The sequence below is a fragment of the Nerophis ophidion genome, linkage group LG13 (genome assembly GCF_033978795.1).
Source record: "Nerophis ophidion isolate RoL-2023_Sa linkage group LG13, RoL_Noph_v1.0, whole genome shotgun sequence".
NCBI classification, from domain to species: Eukaryota; Metazoa; Chordata; class Actinopteri; order Syngnathiformes; family Syngnathidae; genus Nerophis; species Nerophis ophidion.
Genome location: NC_084623.1, coordinates 57,831,946 through 57,839,445, shown reverse-complemented (window position 1 = coordinate 57,839,445; position 7,500 = coordinate 57,831,946). Strand labels below are relative to the sequence as shown.

The window sequence follows — 7,500 nt, the reverse complement described above, 5'->3', positions numbered from 1 at the left end:
GTTCCTGAGCTCATGTGGTGATATCCTTTAGAGATTGATGTCGCTTTTTGATACAGTGCCATCTGAGGGATGGAAGGTCAGGGTCATTCAATGTTGGTTTACTTGGAGTGATTTCTCCACATTCTCTGAACCTTTTGATGATATTATGGAGCGTAGATGTTGAAATCCCTAAATTTCTTGCAATTGCACTTTGAGAAAGGTTGTTCTTAAACTGTTTGACTATTTGCTCACGCAGTTGTGGACAAAGGGGTGTACCTCGCCCCATCCTTTCTTGTGAAAGACTGGGAAGCTGTTTTTATAGCCAATCATGGCACCCACCTGTTCCCAATTAGCCTGCACACCTGTGGGATGTTCCAAATAAGTGTTTGATGAGCATTCCTCAACTTTATCAGTATTTATTGCCACCTTTCCCCAACTTCTTTGTCACGATTTGCTGGCATCAAATTCTAAAGTTAATGATTATTTGCACACAAAAAAATGTTTATCAGTTTGAACATCAAATATGTTGTCTTTGTAGCATATTCAACTGAATATGGGTTGAAAAGGATTTCTGGATGTTGTTGATAAATGGCTTTCCCAACTTCTTTGTCACGTGTTGCTGGCATCAAATTCTAAAGTTAATGATTATTTGCACACAAAAAAATGTTTATCAGTTTGAACATCAAATATGTTGTCTTTGTAGCATATTCAACTGAATATGGGTTGAAAAGGATTTGTATTCTGTTTATATTTACATCTAACACAACTTTCCAACTCATATGGAAACGGGGTTTGTATTAGTGTTCCTATAAATAAATATACCGGCCCCCAGTCACATTTTTTTCTCTAAATGTGGCCCCCGAGTCCAAATAATTGCCCGGGCCTGATCTGCGAGGTGTTATCCCTGAAATGCAAAGTGTGAGTGATTTGTTTGTGTTTTTCATGGAGCCAAAAGCAACGTGGCCGGTTCCGGACAGGAAGAGGCGGGCCTCCAGTTCCTGACGGTCCACGAGTCATGTCGGGAAGACGGTGCCACACCCAGCCAGTACCTGGCCTTCCTGCACCTCTACGGCGCCATCTACGGCCGCAAGCAGACGCAGCTTACCACCAGGCAGCAGCATCTGCAGGTAACCCCGTCACCTTGCCACTCCTCGGAGTCTAGAACATCCCAAGTAACCTTGTGTCGCTCAGGCCGGCGTGTCCAAGCTCAACGAAGCCAAGGCATTGGTGGACGAGCTGAAGAGGCGGGCTGCTGAGCAGAGCATGTTGCTGAAGTCCAAACAACAGGAGGCTGATTCCGCCCTGCAGGAAATCACCAACTCCATGCAGGTGTGTGATTGGACTGTGTCGCTATGTCCTCTGTCTTTACCACCTTCCCTCGGACTCAGTACAAAACCCCGTTTCCATATGAGTTGGGAAGTTGTGTTAGATGTAAATATAAACAGAATACAAGGATTAGCTAATCATTTTCAACCCACATTCATGCTACAAAGACAACATATTTGATGTTCAAACCCATAAACTTTATTTTTTTTTTGTGCAAATAATCATTAACTTTAGAATTTGATGCCAGCAACACGTGACAAAGAAGTAACTGATAAAGTTAAAACAAGGTTTTGACAAAAATAATAAAACATAACATGACAAAGAAGTTGGGAAAGGTGGCAAAAAATACTGATAAAGTTGAGGAATGCTCATCAAACACTTATTTGGAACATCCCACAGGTGTGCAGGCTAATTGGGAACAGGTGGGTGCCATGATTGGGGGGGAATCATCAAAAAATTGTGCTTTTGCCATTAAAACAAGGTTTTGACAAAAATAATAAAACATAACATGACAAAGAAGTTGGGAAAGGTGGCAATAAATACTGATAAAGTTAAAACAAGGTTTTGACAAAAATAATAAAACATAACATGACAAAGAAGTTGGGAAAGGTGGCAATAAATACTGATAAAGTTAAAACAAGGTTTGGACAAAAATAATAAAACATAACATGACAAAGAAGTTGGGAAAGGTGGCAAAAAATACTGATAAAGTTGAGGAATGCTCATCAAACACTTATTTGGAACATCCCACAGGTGTGCAGGCTAATTGGGAACAGGTGGGTGCCATGATTGGGGGGGAATCATCAAAAAATTGTGCTTTTGCCATTAAAACAAGGTTTTGACAAAAATAATAAAACATAACATGACAAAGAAGTTGGGAAAGGTGGCAATAAATACTGATAAAGTTAAAACAAGGTTTGGACAAAAATAATAAAACATAACATGACAAAGAAGTTGGGAAAGGTGGCAATAAATACTGATAAAGTTAAAACAAGGTTTGGACAAAAATAATAAAACATAACATGACAAAGAAGTTGGGAAAGGTGGCAATAAATACTGATAAAGTTAAAACAAGGTTTTGACAAAAAATAATAAAACATAACATGACAAAGAAGTTAGGAAAGGTGGAAATAAATACTGATAAAGTTAAAACAAGGTTTTGACAAAAATAATAAAACATAACATGACAAGGAAGTTGGGAAAGGTGGCAATAAATACTGATAAAGTTAAAACAAGGTTTGGACAAAAATAATAAAACATAACATGACAAAGAAGTTGGGAAAGGTGGCAATAAATACTGATAAAGTTAAAACAAGGTTTGGACAAAAATAATAAAACATAACATGACAAAGAAGTTGGGAAAGGTGGCAATAAATACTGATAAAGTTAAAACAAGGTTTTGACAAAAAATAATAAAACATAACATGACAAAGAAGTTAGGAAAGGTGGAAATAAATACTGATAAAGTTAAAACAAGGTTTTGACAAAAATAATAAAACATAACATGACAAGGAAGTTGGGAAAGGTGGCAATAAATACTGATAAAGTTAAAACAAGGTTTGGACAAAAATAATAAAACATAACATGACAAAGAAGTTGGGAAAGGTGGCAATAAATACTGATAAAGTTAAAACAAGGTTTGGACAAAAATAATAAAACATAACATGACAAAGAAGTTGGGAAAGGTGGCAATAAATACTGATAAAGTTAAAACAAGGTTTTGACAAAAATAATAAAACATAACATGACAAAGAAGTTGGGAAAGGTGGTAATAAATACTGATAAAGTTAAAACAAGGTTTGGACAAAAATAATAAAACATAACATGACAAAGAAGTTGGGAAAGGTGGCAATAAATACTGATAAAGTTAAAACAAGGTTTCGACAAAAATAATAAAACATAACATGACAAAGAAGTTGGGAAAGGTGGCAATAAATATGGATAAAGTTAAAACAAGGTTTGGACAAAAAATAATAAAACATAACATGACAAAGAAGTTGGGAAAGGTGGCAAAAAATACTGATAAAGTTGAGGAATGCTCATCAAACACTTATTTGGAACATCCCACAGGTGTGCAGGCTAATTGGGAACAGGTGGGTGCCATGATTAGGGGGGAATCATTAAAAAATTGTGCTTTTGCCATTAAAACAAGGTTTTGACAAAAATAATAAAACATAACATGACAAAGAAGTTGGGAAAGGTGGCAATAAATACTGATAAAGTTAAAACAAGGTTTGGACAAAAATAATAAAACATAACATGACAAAGAAGTTGGGAAAGGTGGCAATAAATACTGATAAAGTTAAAACAAGGTTTGGACAAAAATAATAAAACATAATATGACAAAGAAGTTGGGAAAGGTGGCAATAAATACTGATAAAGTTAAAACAAGGTTTTGACAAAAATAATAAAACATAACATGACAAAGAAGTTGGGAAAGGTGGCAATAAATACTGATAAAGTTAAAACAAGGTTTGGACAAAAATAATAAAACATAATATGACAAAGAAGTTGGGAAAGGTGGCAATAAATACTGATAAAGTTAAAACAAGGTTTTGACAAAAATAATAAAACATAACATGACAAAGAAGTTGGGAAAGGTGGCAATAAATACTGATAAAGTTAAAACAAGGTTTTGACAAAAATAATAAAACATAACATGACAAAGAAGTTGGGAAAGGTGGCAATAAATACTGATAAAGTTAAAACAAGGTTTTGACAAAAATAATAAAACATAACATGACAAAGAAGTTGGGAAAGGTGGCAATAAATACTGATAAAGTTAAAACAAGGTTTTGACAAAAATAATAAAACGTAACATGACAAAGAAGTTGGGAAAGGCGGCAATAAATACCGATAAAGTTAAAACAAGGTTTTGACAAAAATAATAAAACATAACATGACAAAGAAGTTAGGAAAGGTGGCAATAAATACTGATAAAGTTAAAACAAGGTTTTGACAAAAATAATAAAACATAACATGACAAAGAAGTTGGGAAAGGTGGCAATAAATACTGATAAAGTTAAAACAAGGTTTGGACAAAAATAATAAAACATAACATGACAAAGAAGTTGGGAAAGGTGGCAATAAATACTGATAAAGTTAAAACAAGGTTTGGACAAAAATAATAAAACATAACATGACAAAGAAGTTGGGAAAGGTGGCAAAAAATACTGATAAAGTTGAGGAATGCTCATCAAACACTTATTTGGAACATCCCACAGGTGTGCAGGCTAATTGGGAACAGGTGGGTGCCATGATTGGGGGGGAATCATCAAAAAATTGTGCTTTTGCCATTAAAACAAGGTTTTGACAAAAATAATAAAACATAACATGACAAAGAAGTTGGGAAAGGTGGCAATAAATACTGATAAAGTTAAAACAAGGTTTGGACAAAAATAATAAAACATAACATGACAAAGAAATTGGGAAAGGTGGCAATAAATACTGATAAAGTTAAAACAAGGTTTTGACAAAAATAATAAAACATAACATGACAAAGAAGTTGGGAAAGGTGGCAATAAATACTGATAAAGTTAAAACAAGGTTTGGACAAAAATAATAAAACATAACATGACAAAGAAGTTAGGAAAGGTGGCAATAAATACTGATAAAGTTAAAACAAGGTTTGGACAAAAATAATAAAACATAACATGACAAGGAAGTTGGGAAAGGTAGCAATAAATACTGATAAAGTTAAAACAAGGTTTGGACAAAAATAATAAAACATAACATGACAAAGAAGTTGGGAAAGGTGGCAATAAATACTGATAAAGTTAAAACAAGGTTTGGACAAAAATAATAAAACATAACATGACAAAGAAGTTGGGAAAGGTGGCAATAAATACTGATAAAGTTGAGGAATGCTCATCAAACACTTATTTGGAACATCCCACAGGTGTGCAGGCTAATTGGGAACAGGTGGGCGCCATGATTGGGGGGGAATCATTAAAAAATTGTGCTTTTGCCATTAAAACAAGGTTTTGACAAAAATAATAAAACATAACATGACAAAGAAGTTGGGAAAGGTGGCAATAAATACTGATAAAGTTAAAACAAGGTTTGGACAAAAATAATAAAACATAACATGACAAAGAAGTTGGGAAAGGTGGCAATAAATACTGATAAAGTTAAAACAAGGTTTGGACAAAAATAATAAAACATAACATGACAAAGAAATTGGGAAAGGTGGCAATAAATACTGATAAAGTTAAAACAAGGTTTTGACAAAAATAATAAAACATAAAATGACAAAGAAGTTGGGAAAGGTGGCAATAAATACTGATAAAGTTGAGGAATGCTCATCAAACACTTATTTGGAACATCCCCCAGGTGTGCAGGCTTATTGGGAACAGGTGGGTGCCATGATTGAGTATAAAAAGCAGCTTCCCAGTCTTTCACAAGAAAGGATGGGGCGAGGTACACCCCTTTGTCCACAACCGCGTGAGCAAATAGTCAAACAGTTTAAGAACAACCTTTCTCAAAGTGCAATTGCAAGAAATTTAGGGATTTCAACATCTACGCTCCATAATATCATCAAAAGGTTCAGAGAATCTGGAGAAATCACTCCACGTAAGCGGCATGGCCGGAAACCAACATTGAATGACCGTGACCTTCCATCCCTCAGACACACTGCATCAAAAACCGACATCAATCTCTAAAGCAGGGGTCGGGAACCTTTTTGCCTGAGAGAGCCAAGAAGCCAAATATTTTAAAATGTATTTCCCTAAGAGCCATATAATATTATTTTTTTTAACACCGAACACAACTAAACGCGTGCATTTTTAAGTAAGCCCAACATTTCCAGAGTATAATAAGTCTCTTATTCTTTGTAATATTGTTATTCTGAAGCTAACTGTGGAGGGGGCGTGGCCTGCGGGCCTGCAGCAAAGCGGGATGTTGCCAAGACCGGCCTCGAAATCAGCGACAGATGCGTAGATGGCCCACCTGGGCCTTTTTATCTAATCACCTGTCGCTCTGTTATAAGCAGCAGCCAGTAGAAAAGACAGGGTTGGGGCTGGAGCTAGAGCGCCAGTGAGGACGAAAGAGAAAAAAGACAATTGCTATAAAGCAACTGAGAGAAAAATAAAATAAAACAATATTGTAACCCGTGAAACAGGCTCTTGGTGGTCTGAAGAACCCCCAGGAGGGCAAGCCCCACACTAACCAATAATAAATAAATTACTTCTTACCATTAACGCAACTTCTTGAACATAAAAATGCATGAGAATGTTTTATACTTTGAACGTTGTTTTTAACACTGTGATTACAAGTGGAATTATTCATGACTTATCCTGTTAAACAATGTCAGCTCAGATTTATCCGAGAGCCGGACGCAGTCATCAAAAGAGCCACATCTGGCTCTTGAGCCATAGGTTCCCTACCCCTGCTCTAGAGGATATCACCACACGGGCTCAGGTACACTTAAAAAAATCAATGTCACTAAATACAGTTGGTCGCTACATCTGTAACTACAAGTTAAAGCTCTACAATGCAAAAGCCATTTATCAACAACATCCAGAAAGGCCACCGGCTTCGCTGGGGACGAGATCATCTAAGATAGACTGATGCAAAGTGGAAAAGTGGTCACATTTCATATTGTTTTTGGAAATATTCCACATCCTGTCATCCGGACCAAAGGGGAAGCGAACCATCCAGACTGTTATCGACGTAAAGTTGAAAAGCCAGCATGTGTGATGGTATGGGGGTGCATTAGTGCCCAAGGCATGGGTAACTTACACATCTGTGAAGGCACCATTAATGCTGAAAGGTACATACAGGTTTTGGAACAACATATGCTGCCAACTAAGCGCCGTCTTTTTCATGGACGCCCCTGCTTATTTCAGCGAGACAATGCCAAGCCACATTCAGCACGTGTTCCAACAGCGTGGCTTTGTAAAAAAAAAGATTTTGGGTACTTTCCTGGCCCGCCTGCAGTCCAGACCTGTCTCCCATGGAAAATGTGTGGCGCATTATGAAGCGTAAAATAGGACAGCAGAGACCCCGGACTGTTGAACGACTGAAGCTCTACATAAAACAAGAATGGGAAAGAATTCCACTTTCAAAGCTTCAACAATTAGTTTCCTCAGTTCCCAAACGTTTATTGAGTGTTGTTAAAAGAAAAGGTGATGTAACACAGTGGTGAACATGCCCTTTCCCAACTACTTTGGCACGTGTTGCAGCCCAAGTTAATTA

At 36.4% G+C, this 7,500-nt stretch overlaps 1 protein-coding gene across 1 annotated transcript in view; it reads left to right on the top strand.

Annotated features, from left to right (window-relative positions):
* The window catches only part of dync2h1 (dynein cytoplasmic 2 heavy chain 1), a 256,786-nt gene that overhangs the window by 138,976 nt on the left and 110,310 nt on the right, over window positions 1–7,500 (top strand). Inside the window, 2 exon segments of the mRNA XM_061919267.1 lie at window positions 928–1,106; window positions 1,171–1,308. Coding sequence (XP_061775251.1) covers window positions 928–1,106; window positions 1,171–1,308 — 317 coding nt within the window.